The sequence below is a fragment of the Mustela lutreola genome, chromosome 12, assembly GCF_030435805.1.
Source record: "Mustela lutreola isolate mMusLut2 chromosome 12, mMusLut2.pri, whole genome shotgun sequence".
NCBI classification, from domain to species: Eukaryota; Metazoa; Chordata; class Mammalia; order Carnivora; family Mustelidae; genus Mustela; species Mustela lutreola.
The window spans coordinates 3,241,990-3,260,347 of NC_081301.1; the positions used below are offsets into that span (position 1 = coordinate 3,241,990).

The window sequence follows — 18,358 nt, forward strand, 5'->3', positions numbered from 1 at the left end:
GTCGCTTCCGGGGTGCGGGAGGCGGGTGGCCCCGGAGTCGGGGTTTGGGGCCGGCCTGGGCCTGCGCTCGCTGGGCAGAGCTCGGCTCCGGGCCCGGGCTGCGGGCTCCGCTCGCGCTCTAGCGTCGGGCCGCGGGGGCCCCGGACGGCGGCGGCGGCATGGCCAAGGCGCTGACCCGCAGGCGCGCCCCGGGCGACCCCCTGGCCGAGCCGGGGCCCGGACACAAGCCCCCTCGGAGGAGGGGCGGGAAGAGGAGCCTCCGGAGGAGCAGAGGGCGGGACGCGGGCGCGACGCCGGGAGGCGGCCCCGGGGCCGTCGTGGCGCGGCCTCCGAAGGCGCCGGAGGACTTTTCCCGGAACTGGCGCGCGCTGCGGGAGGTCAGGGCGGCGGGGCCGCGCGGGCGGGCGGGCGGGTGGGGCCCGGCGAGGCCGCCCGACGGAGGCCGCGAGCCCCGGGGCCTGGACGGCGGCTGCCCGCGGCGCGCAGCCTCGAAGTGCGGACCGGCCCGCTCCTCTCGGTGCGTGTCCGTATCCCCCGCCCGCGGGGTCCCGCTGGCGTCCCCGGCGGACGGACGAGGGGGCGCCCGGAAAGGGCAGGGGCGTGACCGGGAGGGCGGCCCGCGCGGCGGCACCGGCCCCGCTCCGCAGCCCCGCTCCGGACGCCGACGCCCCTCTCTGCGCCGGGGTCCGCCGTGATTCTCGGGGCCCCTCGGAGGTCGCTGCTGGGTCCAGGCTGGTTCCGGGGGAGGGAACGGGCCGTCCGAACCGGCCCCGGCGGGGGCGTGGCGGGCGCCGGGCAGAGCCCCGTTCGGGGGCCGGTGTTCCTCGGGGTGAGCCGGGCGGACCGCAGGAGCGGCGGCCGCGTCCCGGGATGCCGCGTCCGGGGGCAGCGCCGACGCGGTTCCGCGGGGAAGCCCCGGGTTCTGTACGGTTTCTCGAGTCGTGACGCCCCTCTTTCTCCCAGGAAAGTAAAGCAAGATGAAGTGCGTGCGCAGGTGGTCATTACGGGGCGAGCCTCGTGTTTTCTCTGTGTCCTGCAAGGAACCAAATCCGTCCATCCTTTTTTTTTTTTTTTTTTTTTTTGCATTTAAACCATGTGTATTTTTTCTTTTTTTTTTAAACTGGCTTATAACGTATTATTATCCCCAGGGGTACAGATCTGTGAATCCACAGTCGGACACACTTCACAGCACTCACCATAGCACAACCCCTCCCCAGTGTCCGTCCCCAGCCACCCTGTCCCTCCCCAAATCTTAAACCTTGTGGGAACTGGTTAAGTCGAAACTCAGTTCCTCGTGTCTTGTCTCATGGCCACATAACCAGGGTCTTCACTGTGGCTGAGAGCAGCCAGGCTGGGAACGGAGCACCGGGGGAAGGTTGGGCTGGTGGAACGCTGGAGAGCCGGTCACTCGAGTGTCCTTTACAGTGACAGACACTGTCCTCCACTGTGGCTCCAGGGCCTCATCAGTGGGAGAAGAAGCTCTTTTTTTTTTTTCTTTTTTTAAGATTTTATTTATTTATTTGTCAGAGAGAGAGAGGGAGAGAGAGCAAGCACAGGCAGACAGAATGGCAGGCAGAGGGAGAAGCAGGCTCCTTGCCAAGCAAGGAGACCGATGTGGGACTCAATCCCGGGATCATGACTTGAGCCAAAGGCAGCGGCCCAACCAACTGAGCCACCCAGGCGTCCTGAGAAGTAGCTCTTGATGTAGCTCTTGATGAACCGTGAATAGGAAAACGGGTCGCACATAGTGCCCTCGGGCTCCAGGTCAGGTAGTCCCTGCTCAGTGGTTCAGGAGGTGCTTAGATGAAAAACTCGCTTTGAAGTTTTGTAGGAACGAGGAAGCAGGTATCCATTCCTCGTTGTAATCAGACAAGTGGAGAAGCCATTTCACCACAACCGGCTTCAGATGGGCGTGAGGAAGGGCTCCTCCTAGACCGTGTGAAAATGAGTGTCCGGGATGCGGGTAGCAGAGCTACGTCGCTGTGACTGAGGTGCACGTACACGTGTGTACACGTGTTTTCCATCTTGTGCGTGATTTTCAAATTGAGACGTGTTGTGTATTTTCTTTTGGGTTCTGTTAGCTCCTGAAACGAACAACCCAGGCCCCGGAAAAGCCTCTTATCTCTCAGACGGAATCCAAAAAGCAGCCCAGGATTGTCGCACGAAAGAGAAAAGCAGTCCCCGATGCAGCACAGAGACGCGAGATGGGGACGGAGACCGCGGCCGCCCAGGCCATCGTCCCCTCTGTCCCTTCAGGATCGCCGAGGGACAGGAAGGTGCCGGCACCTCCCGCACAGGCCAGCAGAGCAGAGCACAGCAAGACGGGAGCCAGCAAAAGGACAGACGGCAGCATTTCTCCAGAAGGAGGAGACCTCAAGCATAAGAAGCGGAAAGCTAAGGAGGAGACTTTGGCCTTGCCTCCCGCCCTGCCCACGGAGTGAGTACAGGTGGCCCACCCAGTCCCCTCTGCCTCCCTGTGTGGCCAGCGACCCCCTGGGCTCATCTCCGAGAACAGAGCCCCAGCACCTGCGGCCCGTCTCCTCCAGGAGGCCTAGCCTGGCGCCCTCCCCGCCAGCACACGCCCTCCAGCACGTTACCCCACACTGCTCCCTGGCTTGTTCCTCGTGTCCTTGGAGGCAGAATGAGGGCAGGGTGTGTTCGGTAACTGTTCTATCTCCAGGGCCTGATAGGGCCTAGGGCAGAGCTTGGCTCTCATTAACAGGCCTCCAGTAAAGATCTGTGGGGTGAACGCACGCCAGAGCCGGAAGGACCCAAGCCTGAGGGCAGTTCCCGCATCTGGCGAGTCGGGTGCAGTCGGGTGCGCAGGGGCGAGCTCCTGACCCCCCGCCCCAGTGTGGTCATCTGTGGTGTTGGGCGGGGACCGGGAGGTTGTGAGATGCAGGGCGCTGGGTCAGCACCTGGTGGTTCCTGAGCAGACCCAGGGGAAGGTCACTCACGCAGGGACGACCAGTGGCTCAGCTGGAGGTGGCCTGTCTGCGAGGCAGGCTGGTGGTGAGTCGCCTGGGTCGCTGAAGGGTCCAGGAAAGACGGGTTGGCCTGCCTGCCGTGTGTCCCTGTGCCAGGGGCGCCCTCCCCCCTGAGGCTGATGTCAGGCAGAAGGCACGGCCAGAATGAGATACTTGTAGGGATTCTGCGCGCGTGGTCACGGCAGACCCCAGGACGGAGCAGCTCATGCAGCTGATGGCCAGAGGAGTGCGTCCGCTCAGTGGGGTGAGGAAGAGATCTCTAAGGACATGACATTGAGCTGAGCCCAAAGGACAGAATTCACCAGGCAGGGATGTGCCACGTGCAGGAGCATCTGTGTTCAGGCCTCGATGTGAGGACACTAGAGCTCACTCCCGCCCGGTGCGGAGGGGGAGTCTGTTTCCATTTCATGGCCTGAATTGGTGGTTCAGTGATCGAATTCTTGCCATTTCATGGTCCTTGCGTTTGTGTTTTCTGAATGTCTGGTGATGAACCTGCTACTTTCTCAATTGAGAAACAAGCATCGGTAGTTGTTAGACCGGCGTTTACGAGGTAAACGTTCTTATGTTTCCGCCTTTGTCTGTGGTTCTGAGTTGGAGGTGAGGAGCCGGTCTTGTAGGAAACAGGAAGGCGGCAGCCTGCGCCGGTCAGTCCGCGGGAGCCGCAGACCACCCCCACTGCCCCGCCCCCGCGCTGCACCAGCACCTCCGGGGACCAGCGCGCAGCCTGTCCTCTCTGCCTTGTAGAGAAGACATCTGGTTTGATGACGTGGACCCGGCGGATATCGAAGCGGCTCTGGGCCCCGAGGCGGCCAGGATAGCAAGAAAGCGGCTGGGGCAGAGCGTGAGCAGCATCTCGCTGGTGAAGGAGCAAGGCTTTGGCGGGTGCGCAGGGCCAGGACTGTGGGCGGCCAAGAGGGTGCGGGGTTGGGTGGGAGCTCCGTCCCTGGCCCCTGGCTGAACCCTAATTGAATTGGGCAGGCGCGCCCCATCCCGTGAGGAGCCTGAGCGAGGAGAGCTTGTCCCGCGGGCCGTGGCCGTGGGTGGAGAGTTCTCGGTGCCCGTGGCTGCGTCCCGCCATGTTGATTAAGCTGGAACCTTTGGCTCCCCTCAGCCTGACTAGAGCCTTAGCCATGGATTGTGAGATGGTGGGCGTGGGCCCCCAGGGGGAGGAGAGCATCGCCGCCCGAGTGTCCGTTGTGAACCAGTACGGGAAGTGTGTCTATGACAAGTACGTCAAGCCCAGCCAGCCGGTGACGGACTACAGGACGGCGGTCAGCGGGATACGGCCGGAGAGCCTCGCGCAGGGTGGGTCCTCCCGGCCCATGAGCCTGAGGAAGGGCAGTGCCTGGGTCCCTTCTCCCTTTCTCTTTTTCTTTTTTTTTTTTTTTATTAGTTTTTCATGTAACCTCTATACCCAACACGGGGCTTGAACTCACAGCTCCGGGACCGAGTCATGCACTCTACGGACTGAGCTGGCGGGAGCTCCGCTTTCTTCCTCTTGTCCCCCTCCTGTTTGGAGCACCCGCCACAGCCGGAGGCCCGACAGTCTTACCTCGGCTGCGGTGACTGTGGGCAGAAACCTCGCGGACACATTGGTGTCCCCACCTCTGTGTCACCCAGACAGGCTGACCCCATGCCAGTGTGGGGTCAGGAGGAGATGCGGGGCAGATCGTAGGGTCTCGTCTTTGTGAGGACTTCGGGGAGCCACGGGAGGGTTGGAGCCGTGAGAGGTCTGGCTCAGGTTCTAGCAGGTGCCTTCTGGCCGTGACGTCGAGAAGAGACTCCGGGCCCGTGCGGGTGGAAACAGGGAGCGGGAGCATGTGCTGCTGGTGACCTGGTGCGGGGGAGCCCCCAGACCCAGACGCATCCTGAGGGCGGAGTCTGTAGGGTTTTCTGGTGGATGCGTCCTGTGGGAATAAGACCAGAAAGACCCCGTAGGGGGACTCCAAGGTTAGGGGCCTGGAGAGGTCCTGGAAGCTCTCAGGATCCAGGCCACACTGCTCCTTCCTGGCCCACTCGGGTCTCCTTTCTCTGCTTCTTGGGTTCCCTCTGCACACCTGACTGACAAGGGGTGCCCTGGCCTGGCCAGCCCCTCAGCTCTAGGCTTGATAGGTCCTGCGTGGGGTGGGCTGCCCGATCTAACTTCCTCTGTTGGGGTGGGGCGGTGGGCAGGCGGAGTCACGGGGTGCAGGCACGGTGAGGGCGGGGGTGCCCTGGGGGCGTCTGCCGGGAGAGCCAGCCACTCCGCCTCTGGGCCTCAGGGTCTGGAGCAGCCTCCTGCTGTCCGGGCGGAGCACTGTTGTTTTTCTCTCCCCTCGGAAAGCACAAAGCACGCAGCCCGAGCCTGCTTCTCCCAAGATGCCACACGAGCGTTCCCGTCGCGCGGCTGCCAGCGCCGCAGAGGGGGCTGCAGGGGGCTGGCGTGCAGGGCTCCCGGCGCGGTGCGCGGCGCTGACGGCCGCGTCTTCATTCTGCTCGTCAGGAGAAAGGCTGGAAGTCATTCAGCAGGAAGTGGCTGACTTGCTGAAGGGCCGGATCCTGGTCGGACACGCGCTGCACAACGACCTGAAGGTACATCGGGCGGCGGCTCCTCGGGGCGGGGGGTGGGGGGGAGGATCACGGCGTCCAGCGTTCGGTCCCAGTGAGGGCCCCAGGTTCCAGTCTCCGGGCTCTTCCCATGCCCTGGGAGGAGTGCCTGGCGTTTCCTGGTTCTCTAAAAGGCAGCTGAGGCACTGTGAGTTAGGGGACATGTCTGCTGCGTCCTCACAGCAGAGCGGGATGCCCCCTGGACCCGGTGCCCGGCACTCTAGCACATTCCAGTACACAAAGCCAGGCCGCTGCTGCGTCACCCAGCTGGCCGGGGCCCACTGCTCCTGTGAGGTCAGAGCCGCCGTCTGTGGGGAATGTCCCCTGCGGCCACCCCTCCATGACCACCAGACCGTCCAGGGCTCCTGGTCTTCCTCCTGGCGGGCAAGCTCCAGGGGCCCCAAAGGCGGTGGCCTCCGGCCTCTGCTTCTCGAGGGTCTCTGCTGTAGGCAGAGCAGAGCCGCCTGTCCTGATGAGGGCGCAGGGCAGGCAGAGTGGGAGGCTCCTTCCTGGGCGTGGGGCTTCTCAAATAGTGTTCCGGGGAACCCGGGAGTTCTCCGATGTTTGAGGCAACCCTGAGTGTCGGTCTGCATTGCCTTGTGAAAATTTGGAACCGTGGAAGCAGACAGTGGGCCGTCCACGCAGTGTGAGGCGGGGCCGTAAACCCTCAACGGCCACCGCCCTGCCGGTTCCTGCTCCCTCCCGGCGGTTCCTGCTCCCTCCTGGCGCGGCCAGCCTCTCTCCTGAGGTTGTGCGAGGAGCCGCCGCCGCCCGCCACTGTCCTGACTTCCCGCACATGGGACGCCGGCTCACCACGTGGGGACTTCATGCCTGCGGGTCCTGTGGTGGCTGTTGGTCTCCGTGTCCCCAGCTTCAGGATTGCGTCCTTAGTAACCGGGTGCTTACGGCCAAGCACCATCCGTGCACAGCGCGATGGCGGTCTCTCGGACGGCCGGTTCCCGCCGGTGTCCTCCCGCTCGAGCGGGTTCCGTGTTAGGGATCCTCATAGGAGGCGACTTGAGAGAAGGGGGTCCCACCGCCGTGACCCTCAGCCTCCTCTTCCAGGTGCTGTTTCTCGACCACCCCAAGAAGAAGATTCGGGACACTCAGAAATACAAACCGTTCAAGAGTCACGTGAAGGTATGAACAGGAAGCAGGGGTACCGCCGCTTGTGTCGTGGTGGGCTCTGGTTCCTGACGGCGTATCGGTAAAGGGGATTGGTCTATGGTTTTGGGTCACTTTTTAACTCTTGAAAGGTTAAAAGGAAAAGCAGAGATCTGAGTGCTGCGCTCAGAGGTCTCTGTGGGCGAGAGCAGGTTCTCCCGGCTCTGTGCCAAGAGCCCTGGCTTTGGGGAAGGAGCTGCCCGCGGACCTGCTGCCACGGAGGCCTGGGGCTGAACAGCGGAGGTGCCGGCTCCTTCCCGGGCCCTCCTCTCCGGCCGACGGCCGGCTCCAGCCCGGGGGGACCCCGACGCCTCCGGTGAAGGCACACTGAGGGGCCCTGGGTTGGGCTCGAGGTGACTGGCCCTACCCCTGGCCTGGTGCGGCACCCACCCCTCCACCCCTCGCGCCAGCAGAGGCTGCCCCCCAGCGTGCGCTGTGCTGTCCCCTCCCCCGGCAGAGTGGAAGGCCATCTCTGAAGCTGCTTGCAGAGAAGCTCCTGGGGATCAGGGTGCAGGAGGCCGAGCACTGTTCGGTGAGTGTGTCCTGGGGTGCGAGTCCTCCGGACTGGAGGCCATCCCCGACCGTGCAGCCAAGGCGCCCGGTCAGGGGCCTGGAGGACTTCTTTTTGGAAGGCCCCGGGTCTGTAAAACTGAGGAGACAAGAGTGGGCTCACAGGACATTCACTGCATCCTGAGTGTTCACGTTTAGCTGCTAAACACTGAACACAAAAACTACCATTATTGCAGTCATTTGGAGACAAAGCTCCCCATCCAGACTGAAGGCCTTTTAGGCTGGTGTAGCCGAAGCTGGCTGGTCCGCTGGGCCTGGTGACAGGCTCCAAGGCTGAGGCCAAAGAGTGTGGGCACCAGGCAGGCCTGTGGAACCCGGCCCCCACATCGTGGCCTCGGTCCGCCTCCCGCTCAGAGCCTGCCCTCCCGCCTGCGTGTCCGTGTGTCTGTGCATCACAAGGAGCGTCCTTGTCCGTGCCCCTCCTTGGGTTCCTTTCTTCTCCCGTAAGCGGGGCCCCGGAGGTCCCAAAGCCCGGCCAGGACCAAGTCCCTGACCCCTGCTTTGCTTGGCTTTCTCCTGTGCATGCCCAGTGTCTAGTGCTCGGGCAGTTGGGGGATTGGGTGGCCCGTGGCTGTGCTTGTCACCTGCAGGGACAGTCACAGTGGTCTGTGTGCTCTAGATTCAGGATGCCCAGACAGCAATGAGACTGTACATCCTGGTGAAGAAGGAGTGGGAGAGGACAGCCCAGGACAGGCGCCCAGCAGCCCCCGCCCCAGACGGTGGCCGCGTCTCCATCCGCAAGCGGTCGTGACCAAACATGGGACAACTCGGGCCTGCCCAGAGCGGCATCTCAGTCGAAACTCATGCTCCGTCCTGGTGGCAGGTCGCGGGCTGCTGCTGAGAACTGCTGCTTCCCTCGGAGTTTGTGGTCTGAGAGCAGGTGCCCCGCCCCGCACCCAGGGGCCGGGCAGCGCGGGCAGGAGTGTCTGTCCCAGGCGGTGGCAGGTGGGGACGGACAAGGAGGGGCACCTGGAGCTCTGGCAGGACGGGGGTGGGGCCGCCTGCACCATGCTGTCACCGCAGCTTGGTGGCAGCTTTGCTGGGGATGTGCCAGGTCCCGGGCATGGAAAGTACCCGGTTGTCTGCGGGGTTGTCCGCGCCTTCCTTGGCTGGGGGGAGGGCCCACTCCTTCCTCTGCCTTGAGTCACGGAAAGAGCCCTGGCCTCGCGGGCCCGGCCCCATGTGGGGCTTAGCTGTGGCTGAGGATTTCTGAGGCCGCCATTCCTCCGTCAGCCCCCGCCCCCACCCCACCTATACTCCCCCCGAGTTTAAGGGCAGGGCCCAAGCTGCGGTGGTGAGGCTCAGGTTGTCTGAGCTCGGCGACGGCGGTCACTCCCAGAAGTCGGGGCCTCTCCCCTTCTGAGACGGACGTGCTGAGCCCCGGCTGTTGGACTGGAGCCTCGTGTGGGTTTGGCCCAGGAGTGAGAGTGGCCGGGAGCTGGGGGTTGCACTGAGTGCCCAAAGCACCAGACTTGACCAAGCCGCCTGACTGCTGCCCGAGGAAGACCCAAGCCCACAGAGGGTACTGAACACGAATACAGGTTTTTACTGGAGGCGGAGCTTCTGGAGGTTACTTTGTTGCCCTTGAGGATGGCTGCGTCCAGCCGCCGCATTGACCAGGCCAGCACCGTGGCCTGCGTGACGCCTGCCGAGCCAGGCCCCCAGAGCACTGCCCCCGGGACGCTTCCACGCCAGGCACTGGCCTTGGGCCTCACCCTGCGGAGGACTGAGGTGGACATTCCCCCCCAGGCCTCAGGAGGACTCCAGTCAGCGGGCAGCTCTGGGGACATACAAGGAAAGGGCAGGAGAGGGGGGGTGGGGGTGGGGGCTTGGGGCATCTGCCTCAGGGCAGAGCCGACTGTCCTCGCGCAGAGCTGAGTGGCGTGACGGCCTCCAGCCTTAGGGACACCGTCTCTGCGTATGAAACCAGCTCCTGGAGATAGAAGAGCCATCAGAAACCATACACATGGAGATTTGAGTCTGGGCCCCTGGACTCGGGGCCACCGGCATCTGACTGGAGAGGCAGGTGGGAGGCCTGGTTGGGGCCTGCGAACACTCACTAGGCTGGAGGTGAAGCGCTCCTTGATGTCCTTGACCAGGGGCCGGAGGCCACTGGACACCAGCTCTGGCACGATATCCTCTGTGGGCAGAGCAGGGGGGTCCTGAGGTCAGCGCGCAGCCAGCCTGATGGCCCACAGCCTCCGCAGGGGCACTCTGGGGAGGCCGGCAGGACGAGGCTGGGCCCATGGCCCCAAGGCTCCGCCCAGCCCACCCGCCTGCTGCCTCCCTGGACTCGGCATCACCCACAGAGCCTAGCGAGCGCCCCGTTGAACCACCAGGAAGTGGCGGTGGCTAGAGCTGGGAGTGGGCTGCCTCAGCACTGGTGTGGGGGGGGGGGTGAGGAGGAGGAGGACCCTCACCGTAGGCAGCCAGGTGGACCAGCAGCATGCAGATGTTCTCCACCACCTCGGGGTCGTCCTTGTAGAGCTGGTACGTCTCCTGGAGGAGGTCGAGGCCACTGCCGCCCTCCTCTGGCACGACCACTTGCAGGGCCGCCAGCTCTGGGGGGAGGGGTGTGCACTCTACCCGGCTGCCTGTGCCTTGGTGTCCTCTAGTGAGTGGGGTGACAGCGGTACCGACTTTTCAGGGTCATTGAGAGAGTCCAAAGCACTTAGCATAGCAAGGACCTCAGCCACTGGCAGAGGTCAGCTTCCTGCCGCCCAGGGACAGCTGAAGTCCGTGTGTCCCTGGTGGGACGTGTACACCCCACCTCCCTCTCCCAGCAGAAGCCTCCTGTCCTCTGGGTGCTGTCAGCCTGGGGGCCCAGGAAACACAAGATCGAATGGCAGAGGGCACCTACAGGGTGGGCGTGGTGGGGGAGAACCCCAGCACTGCACACGTACACCCCCAGCTGGGCTAGACCCTGACTCGGGCTGGGGACCTGTGTGAACATTCACCCCTTGCACCCTCTGGAGTCTGGAGGACCGGACACTCGGGGACAACTGGAGTCTCCCAGCCAGTGGGTGGTCCTGGGCTCGGACCACCCCCTCCATCCTGAGCCGGATCCCTTCTGTCTTCAGGACCTCGGCCTCCCCTCCCATTCCCCAGAGGTGGGCGGCTGGGGGAGACCCTGGAGCCCCGGGTGTCCAACCAGGAAGGAAGAGCCTTCTTCAGTAGGAAGTAGTACCGGCCGCCCAGTACTGAGGGTGGCCGTACTCCCTCGGGCCTGGACAGTTTCAGGCTCAGAAGCAAAGGCCCGGCCGCCCCTCGTCTCCCAGCCTAGCCCACCCTGTGCATCTGCCCTGGAACCAGATACCAAAGGGGCTGAAGCCCCGCTCACACCCCAGCCGGCAGCCTTGTGCAGTCTGTAGCCCCAAGTGTCTGTGAAGCCTTGTGCCGTGAACCCGTCCGCGCCAGGTGCTGCGCACTGAGCAACAGCAGAACATTCCTGTTACGGAGCGGGGACCTGGCCCCTGCGGTGCTCTGAGAAGCTGAACCCACTAGGGCTGCGTGTGCACACCCAGCGTGTGCTTGGGCAGTATAGCGTGCAACCAAAATGGAAAGTCTTCATGGCAACTTCTGGATGAAAAAACTATACACTGTTCTTCCCCTTTTTTTGAATCTACTCCTGGGCTGGGTCTGCAGGCAGCTGGCAGACACGCCTTGCTGAGTGTCGCCCCCACCTCCTAGTGGTAGCCCCGTCCATGGCCAGGCTCACCAGACACCTTCGCGAGGCTGGCCAGCCCCCGGTAGGCGTTGTTCACGAGCAGGACTCTGTCCTGGCACAGCCGGATGCTTCGCAGGAACAGGGCTGCCACATCTTCAAACTGGTCCTCCTTGATGCAACCTGCAGAGGGCCTGGTTGAGGCCTCGTGGCCTTGGGATGGGGTGGGGGGACACACTTCCCCGCCCACACTGCTCACCCAGCAAAGACAGCAGCCAGAAGACCGCACAGCCAGCTTCCGCCATCTCTGCGTCCCCGGGGTAGGAGGCCAGCACCTTGATGAGGAGGACGGGGGCTTTCTCCAAAGGGGTCTTGTTCACAATGACCGCTGGAACCAGCACAGAATGGCAGAGACACCTAGCCCTTGAGTGCCTGCTGTATACATCGCCCCACACCCTCTGGCCCCCACCAGGGAAGACAAAGCTGTCAGGGAGAGGGCCGCTAAGCGGGGGTTGAGTTCAGCGACTCTGTCCGCGATTGGTCTTGGGGGATGTTTCACTTTGGGTATGGACAGTGCCCTCTGGTTTCCCAGGCTCTCCAGGGCCAGAAACTATTTTCCTCAGAACAGACGCCCGGATGGCTGGAGAGCCGAGACAGGGCCTGGAGAGAAAGCAGCACAGTCCGGGGGCCCTTTTCGGAATCTAGAGTGAGAGTAGGGTGCCAGAGCCAGGCTACCATCGGGGACCGCCCATGGAAATCCCAGGATGTGCGGCAGGTAGAGAGGTTCCCACAGCAGGAGCCCCTGGAGTCCATAAGGTCCTGCCTCTGCTAGGGGCGGCCCCCCTCCGCGCCCCCTTCCCCTTCAGCTTCCAGGCTCAGAAGAGCCTTTTCGTGGGCTCTGCTCCTGGAGTGTCTAAGGGGCAGGCCGTGGGGGCTGTCGGAGGCGATTAGGGAGCAGCAAGGACGGCCCCCCCCAGCAGGAGAGTGGGAAGAGGGGCCCCTCACCGTCCACCATCAGGGCCCAGAGCAGGCTCAGGCCATTGATGCAGATGTCCCTGTTGGTGGAGAAGGTGCTCAGGTGCTCCAGGATGTGCTTGAACAGCCCAGCCTTCTGTAGCTTCTCTGAGGCTGATTCTGTGGGCAGGCCCCAGAATTAGGGCCACGGAGAAGCCCCTCCACCAGGAAGCCTTCCCTGAATACCGCCTCCCTCTTTGGTTCTTGCCCACCGCAGGCACGTGCATCCTGCATTTCTGGGCATCTCCTGGGCCAGTCATACCCAGTGTGGGGCCCCGGAACAAGAGGACATGGTCCATCCCCTGGATCCCCAGTCCCAGTATTGCCCATCCCGTGACTGGGCTGGGACTGGCTTCCTGGGTCCTCCTAAAGTGGGAGCAGTGTTTGTCTTTCCTGGTGGGTGAGCCGATACCCAGTTTGCCTGACGGCTCTGATCTACACCAGTCATCCATCACACCCCTGCTCACTCCCCAAAGTGGGATCCAGTCAAGCAGGGTGAGGAGCAGAGTACAGGCACCCCCCACTCTGGCCACAGAGGTCTAGGCAAGCGTCCCAGGGCTTGTGGGCCCAGCTGTCCACTAGGAAGAAGCGTGCTGACCCAAGGAGGCAGGTGGGAGCAATGCAAGCTGGGTGCGGCCCCTGGTCCTCCGCAGCATCCCCAGTCCTGCCGCCCACTGCCTGCTTGACTGGTGTCTGCCCGACCCCAGGTGCCCCGTGAGGTGGAGATGCATGAGGCAGAAGACATCCTGTGAAGCCCACGGTGGCACCTGGTCCCCGTCTGCACGTTTGTGGAGGGAGCAGGTGACAGTCGAACTTCCGGAAGCTTCCCATCAAGAGACAAAAGGACGGGCACGTGGAATGGACCCCGTGGAGGCGGGTGGCCGCGCCACCTCAGGGACGCAGGTGCCCCCCGGCCCCTGGGCCAAGCGGGGAGGGCAGAGCAGACCCACCCTGGCTGGCGATGATGGTGAGCAGGCTGTAGACCATGACCAGGAGCGGCTCCGACTCGGGGTGGGCCCACAGGCTGCTCAGCAGCACGGGGGTGACGGAGCTGCCCCTCAGCACCTCGGCGGCCCGGTCCTGCACCAGCGCTGCTTGGGCGAACGGAAGAGCCCAGGGTGACCTCCTGTACCCGGGGGTCGTAGGCCAGGTAGCCTGCGGGGACGCTCCCTCCCTGGTTGGAGGTGGGTAGTGCTCCCACTTGGCGCGAAGAAAGCCAAGGTCAGCCTCGTCCCGGAGCAGGTCTCCACGGGCGCTGGCTGCAGGGTGGGGTCAAGGGTGGAGGGGCGGGCACCTAACCAGCCCACACGGCCGGTGAGTAAGCGGCCCCCGCAGCCAGGGTTGGTTTCCAAGGCTCCGCTGGGTCTGGGACAAGGGGCCAGGGCCAGCCTTTACTCCACGCGTTCAGCACCCACCTAGACCCAGGCTGCGCAGCAGCAGCGAACAGGCGCACAGCTGCACGTCGAGGATCCGCTCGTGTTGCTTCATGATGGCGACCAGAAGCTCTACCAGCTCCATCGGCCACGGCAGACCTGGCAGGGCGGGGCAGCAAGGTTGAGCCCCGACCCAGGAGTAGGGGGCGGGAAGGGCGTCCGGACCAGACCAGAGAGCCCGATGCTGCTGGGACTCATGCACGGGCCCCTGGACGGGGGAGTAGGCGAGTGAGGAACATGATTAACAAGCGCGGATGTGTCTGCCCTGGGTGGCCCCTACCCCAGCGGCCCTCCGAGGCAGAGTCCTCCTGTCGCGCTCTCAGAGAGGAGGAAACACGGTCAGAGAGACGGAACCACTTGCTGTGGACCCAGCCTGACTCGAATCTGCGGCTGTAACTGCCCAAGCGTGGGTGTCTGTGGGTCTCACGGACTCTGGCTGTGGGGCACGCGCGGAGTGAGAGGTGGTGGCAGGCAGCGGAGGGTCCGGTGCCCGTGGTGCCCCTTCTCTGCACCATTAGAGAAGGACCCCCGGCCCTGCGTATCAGGCTCCCCGCGAGAACAGGCGTGCGGCCCACGAGACCCAGTGGAGCTGCCCCGCCTCCCAGCGAGGCCGCCTCCCTCAGCTCCTCCCGGAAGGCACAGTCTCCCCTCCCGTGGACTCTTCTGGCCACAGCCCAGGTCCAGAAGGGGTCTGGGGGCAGGACAAGGAAGAGGGAAAGGCAAGGGGCCAGTATGAAGTCTCCACCATTGCCTTAAGGGCCAGAACCAGGTCTCTGCCATCTCCGGGGCCACAGCCCCCGAAACAGACCTTGTGCAGAGGGACAGGTGGACAGACGGTTGACAGGTGGGGAGGACAAACGGACAGTGCAGGCCTGATGCACGGATGGAGGGGCCAGTGAGTGTGACTGTCCGGCTGGTGAGGTGAGTTGAATGGAGGGCTTTTATGAAACACTGTTCTGGCAAAAAGGTACAAATCCTCCTTGAGGGACGGTGCTGTCCCGGGTGGGGGGTAACTGGCGGCCCCTGGGAAGGTGTGACGGATCCATCCCCCGAGCACCCAGTTTATCCCACAGCCACGCTCATGCGGCACACGGGCCCCGCGCCGGGCCGTTCAGCCCCGTACTGGACAGTCCGCAACCACCCGGCCAGCCCCGTGGGGACCGTGGAAGGAACGGGACCCCCACTAAGATCCCGTGAGGGCCCGTCACTCCACACCAACGGCCACCCCATCCCCCCTTCTGCTGAGCAGAAGGGGTGACACCGGAAGGATCCCAAGCAGGGGGAACACAAGCAGGCCTTGGAGGTGTTAGGGGAGCCCAGGCCCCCTCCCAGAGGCCTGGGCCACAGGGCGAGCCGGGAGTAGGGCACGTGGGGGTCTACCTAGCTCATCTGCAGGCATTCTTATGAGCCTCTTCATGGCTTGGAGCTGGACTTCAGGTCTGCTGGAGTAGCTCTGCATGACCTCTGTGGGGGAGAGGACAGTGTGGGCAGGAGCCTCCTCAGGGCCAGGCGCCCAGGGCCCGGTGTGGAGGCCGGCACTGCTCACAGGTCCACGCGCCCGGCCATGAGCTGGCGCCCTGCTCACCCCCCTTGGCAGGCCGAGCCACTGATCAGAGTCAGCCCTGGCCTCGGGGAAGGGCCTCCCCGCAGGGCTCTTTGCCTTTGGTTCATAAGAACGACCCCAGTGCCCACAGTGTGCCACAGTGTCCAGCCACGCACACTGGGGACCCCTTCCTCATCCCGCTGCTGACTCGGAACCCCCTTGGAGCGGCCACCAACAGGCCCCGTGCTGCTCAGAGAGGGCGACTCGTTCCGGGCCACTGAGCCGGTGGGGGGTGGGCTTCCGTGGGACGCAGCTGCCTGCCCACAAAGCCTCCCGACCCGGCCGCGAGCCGCAGGAAGACAGAAGTTAGGGTCTCATGAGTGTCCCCTCCCCAGAAGTGGGGACAGAGGTGGCAGGTGGGGGGAATCGTCCCCTTCACCAGCAGCCCATGCAGGGAGCCGCAGAGGCAGAGAACAGAGTGAGCAGACCACCCAGAGCAGGGGGCAGGCGAGGGGAGCCCACCTGGAACCTGAAGGTGGCCTCTAGGCCCACGGTTCACCCAAGACCTTGGGGTGGCGACTGTGCCATCCCTGTGCTGGGAGCCACAAGGCGCCCCCGACCAGGGGCGCACGTGGAAACGAGGTGCTGAGTGGTGAGTGAGCTCTGGGCCAGCAGTACCCTCCAATGAGGCCTGCCCATGTACCTCAGCAGGCAGAGCCCCTACAGGGACACTGGCCAAGGGTCCGAGCAGTGCAGCAGTCCAGGGGACTGTGTGGTAGCGGGGGGGGGGGGGGAGGCACTGACCACCCTCCCTGTCCCAGAGCTGAGATGACAGCCCCCTCCCCCTCTGAGTCCCCAGCATCACCTAAAATGCTGGCGATGTTACTTTCCAGCAGCAGGTCAGTGATGAAGGGAGGGACCACCTGCTGGTGCAGGGCCAGAGCGACACTGGAGGACTGGAAGTGGTGGCTCACGAAGGTGATGATCACATCCCTGGAGCGGAGGGGAGACGGCCGCTGGGCTCTCCGGCACACCCTGGCCAGGCAGGCGGACGCCCGACCTCCACCCTCCTGTTTGCAGCCGCCCTCCTGCCGGTGCCAGCGCACCCAGCAGGTGCGGGAGCGCAGGGAGGTGGGGACCGTTCCTCCATAAAATACACTGAAGGATCAGATTTGACAACCGCCTTGGCATGAAGAACCCAGGCCAGATCCGCTGTGTCTCTTTCTTCCTTCTCACGGGGAGATCGACTACATTAGAACACGTTTCGGGTCCCCGGGGCTCTGCCTCCGCGCAAGGGAGAGGCCGGCTCTGTGGGCTCCGGCACTCAGAGGCGTGCGTGCCGCTACTGCCCTTTGAGACAGACCACGCTTGGGAAAGCCCAGTGGGCCCCGGAGGGGTCAGCGCATTTCACCGAGTGGCAATGCGTGCGGGACGGTGGACAGATGGCGGGAGACACGTGGCAAGATTAAAATACAACCACAGCCCCCAGGGTCACCTGATTGTCACTCGCTCTGAGGGCTCGATCTGCAGCATTAAAGGCAGGAGAGAACAGAAGCTTCTCACATTGGGGATCTTCTTCTCCTCCAGGGTCTGCAGGACGCCCCCCAGCCTGTCTGGGTCACGCCGGAGGGACTTTCGCAGATGCATGGCTTCTGTTCTCTGAGGGGACAGTACTGCTCGTGGGCCTGACCCAGACGGTGCCCCGGGGCGAGCTGGCAAGAGGGCCAGAGGTGGAAAGACACCACGAGAGCCTGCACGGCTGCCTGAGGTCCCGAGGCGCGTTCAGGCCCGCCAGGGTCGTTTCCTTGGCTTGTACCCCACCGTGGGCCAGCAGGGGCACGTGAACTCGCTTTTCTCCTCCACAAGGAGGCAGGGAGCCCCCCATGCGGGTTAGCCATGGGGTGGTGTATCTCCGTCATCGTCCCCAACGTGCCAGGCCTCTGAAGGCCAAGGGCGGGGGTGCCTCACCACCGTGGAGGTGCGGAGCAAGGCAGGAGGCTGCGGGTCGGGGGAAGGTGTCCCTTTCGAGCCAAGGTGGGCGGGGCCGGCTCTCCGGGGATGCGGGGTGCGGGGTCCGGGGCGCGGCAGAGGGGGCAGCCGGAAGGCAGCTCACGTTTATGAAGGAGCAGCTGAGCATGTCCAGAATGATGCAGCCCAGAGACCAGACATCCGACTTGGGGCTGAAGGAGAAGTTGAGGGCTTCAGGGGCCATCCAGGACTTCTGGAAAGGGTCTGTTGGCGGGAGAAGGTGTCGGACGCAGGAGGCCTGTGCTCCGCGGGGGAGCAAGCGGCTCAGAAGGGAAGGGGCGGTGGGGACGAACGGTCCGTGGGCGAAAAGGAAGAGAGCCCTGGCCTTCAGCCCGTGAGGCCGCCCGCCTGGGCTCGTGCGCAGCCAGGTCGGCCCGAGTGCGCACACTCACGTCTTCGTGCCCAACGTGGCTGCACACGTGGTTCGAAAGAGGCGTGTGCCAAGAAGGCCAAAACCTCCCCCCTCTTTAAACACCTTGCTCCTCTAAAGGTGGAACCTGGAGGCAGAATGCTGGTTGCCTCACCCTCGTTTCTAAACCTGAACCCCAGATAAGGAGCCAAAGAGAGGGTCGCTGGTCTGCTGCTTCCTGAGCCCTTGGGCAGCCCTCCTTCTCCGGACCTTCCTTCCCCCCAGACGGTACAGCGGGGGACCCCCGACTCCAAGGACCCCTGCCACCCACACCTCCGGCAGATCTACCCACTCACCCATCCGCCCAGCTGTCCGCCTACCCACGCATTTAGCCTCTGGGGCAGGACCCTGAAAGTCTCAGCTACGGCTCCTCTCTCCACCCAGGACAGCGGGTATAGGCTTGAAGCCCAGCTCCCTCGGCCCCGCTGTGTTTTCAAGGGAGGGAGAACCCATCTCCCCTGCTTCCCTGCGGCTGCCATCGCCTCAGTGATTTATAGGACTCAGGAAAGAAATCGGCTCTCCTCGGTGTGTGGCATCCACTAGCCCCCCATCTCTTCCCTTGAAGGTGAATGTTTTCCGGGTGTCTTTTGGACCCTGATTCCCTGCACCAACCCCGGCTTGGTGATTACAACCCAGGCAAGGAGGTCTCCTTGGAACCCACATAAGTCCATGGGGGGTCTGTGGGGACCTTCTGAGAAAGGAGAGGTTTGGGGCGCCTGGGCAGCTCCATGGGTTAAAGCCTCTGCCTTCGGCTCAGGTCATGATCTCAGGGTCCTGGAATGGAGTCCCGCATCGGGTTCTCTGCTCAGCGGGGAGCCGGCTTCCTCCTCTCTCTCTCTGCCTGCCTCTCTGCCTACTTGTGATCTCTGTCTGTCAAATAAATAAATAAAACCTTAAAAAAAAAAAAGAAAGAAAGGGAAGGTTTGATGTTGCCTTGTTCCAGCTCCAGCCACTCCCTCT

General features: G+C 63.8%; 2 protein-coding genes across 2 annotated transcripts in view; one reads left to right on the top strand and one right to left on the bottom strand.

Moving 5' to 3' along the window:
• On the top strand, positions 1-8,860 carry REXO4 (REX4 homolog, 3'-5' exonuclease). The gene is made up of 8 exons (XM_059141627.1): positions 1-377; positions 2,082-2,437; positions 3,732-3,869; positions 4,099-4,292; positions 5,470-5,558; positions 6,639-6,713; positions 7,195-7,269; positions 7,927-8,860. The coding sequence occupies exons 1-8, from the start codon at positions 159-161 to the stop codon at positions 8,056-8,058; spliced, it is 1,278 nt and encodes a 425-aa protein (XP_058997610.1). The 5' UTR covers positions 1-158; the 3' UTR covers positions 8,059-8,860.
• The window catches only part of STKLD1 (serine/threonine kinase like domain containing 1), a 20,004-nt gene continuing 10,254 nt past the window's right edge, over positions 8,609-18,358 (bottom strand). The window contains exons 10-20 of the mRNA XM_059143028.1: positions 17,075-17,193; positions 16,457-16,620; positions 15,827-15,954; positions 14,799-14,882; positions 13,401-13,517; positions 12,936-13,076; positions 11,977-12,105; positions 11,231-11,359; positions 11,026-11,154; positions 9,728-9,868; positions 8,609-9,447 (exon numbers count right to left, since the gene is read on the bottom strand). Of these exons, the coding sequence (XP_058999011.1) occupies positions 8,609-9,447; positions 9,728-9,868; positions 11,026-11,154; positions 11,231-11,359; positions 11,977-12,105; positions 12,936-13,076; positions 13,401-13,517; positions 14,799-14,882; positions 15,827-15,954; positions 16,457-16,620; positions 17,075-17,193 (2,120 nt within the window). The remainder of the gene's footprint in view (positions 9,448-9,727; positions 9,869-11,025; positions 11,155-11,230; positions 11,360-11,976; positions 12,106-12,935; positions 13,077-13,400; positions 13,518-14,798; positions 14,883-15,826; positions 15,955-16,456; positions 16,621-17,074; positions 17,194-18,358) is intronic.

Coding starts and splice junctions, on each gene's coding strand:
- REXO4 (XM_059141627.1), top strand. CDS start 159: ATGGCCAAGGCGCTGACCCGCAGGCGCGCCCCGGGCGACCCCCTGGCC. Junction 2,438..3,731: donor CCTCCCGCCCTGCCCACGGA/GTGAGTACAGGT, acceptor TCTGCCTTGTAG/AGAAGACATCTGGTTTGATG. Junction 7,270..7,926: donor AGGAGGCCGAGCACTGTTCG/GTGAGTGTGTCC, acceptor TGTGTGCTCTAG/ATTCAGGATGCCCAGACAGC.